The following is an 885-nucleotide window of genomic DNA, read 5'->3' on the forward strand; positions in this document are numbered from 1 at the left end:
TAAAGATTCATTTCCAGTTGAGAACTATCATATCACACAACTGCATTGCACTTAAAACGAAAGGACATGCCTTATCAAGAATATACAAGGATTTTTTTTTTTCTTTTTTATATTCATTACAGTCAAGAAGACTCATTAAGAATTGGTCACACAACCAGACCCTGCCAAAAAGCAACTGATGCTCAATTTGTTTTCCACTATAAATAATGGGGTTGGCTGGCTCTTTTTTTATCATGAATTGGCTCTATTCCCTTCTTATTCATGATTCCATCTTGGCTCCCTGTGCTTCAAGCCAACTATTTCAGTACATGTAAGAAAACATCAGCCATTGCTTATAGTAGCCTCAAGTCAGAGCTGCAGACAAACTACATAGCATGGTTAAGACCTTCTTACCATGCAAAAAATGTGCCATGCCACATATAAAGGATAACAGCTTTCCATCTTTTTTGTTGTCTTCTAATTTTCAATTGAAAATATACCTAGATCCTCAAAAAATTTGCAATTGGACAAAGGTACACTCTTTTTAATGTTACATTAAGGGATAACCGTATTATCAAAATTATACAATGTGACATTATCAATTAATAAAAATCAATGGTTATTAAAAGCAATTTTAAAGACTTCATTACTACTATCAGTATTACTAACAAAGGGACTATTAATACCATCAGCATGCAAAACTCACTTCATGCCACACTCATTGCTCCTGTCGATGAGAGTAATTACACGAAGCTTCTTACACTCCTTTATCTTAGCAGCAGCATTCTGGACCCCTGTGATCCAGCTGTCGTCATCCTGTATTCTGTCATCAGCCTCCATTTTAACTTTGCCCACTGTAAGGAAGATGATAAGAATCTTTTCATACTAGTATATGACTTATATCTT

General features: G+C 34.8%; 1 protein-coding gene across 1 annotated transcript in view; it reads right to left on the reverse strand.

Annotated features, from left to right (window-relative positions):
- The window catches only part of LOC119589339 (zinc finger protein 236-like), a gene marked incomplete in the record, with an annotated part of 34598 nt that overhangs the window by 18591 nt on the left and 15122 nt on the right, over positions 1-885 (reverse strand). The window contains 1 exon segment of the mRNA XM_037937958.1: positions 686-833. Coding sequence (XP_037793886.1) covers positions 686-833 — 148 coding nt within the window.

This window comes from Penaeus monodon, chromosome 25, assembly GCF_015228065.2.
Source record: "Penaeus monodon isolate SGIC_2016 chromosome 25, NSTDA_Pmon_1, whole genome shotgun sequence".
NCBI classification, from domain to species: domain Eukaryota; kingdom Metazoa; phylum Arthropoda; class Malacostraca; order Decapoda; family Penaeidae; genus Penaeus; species Penaeus monodon.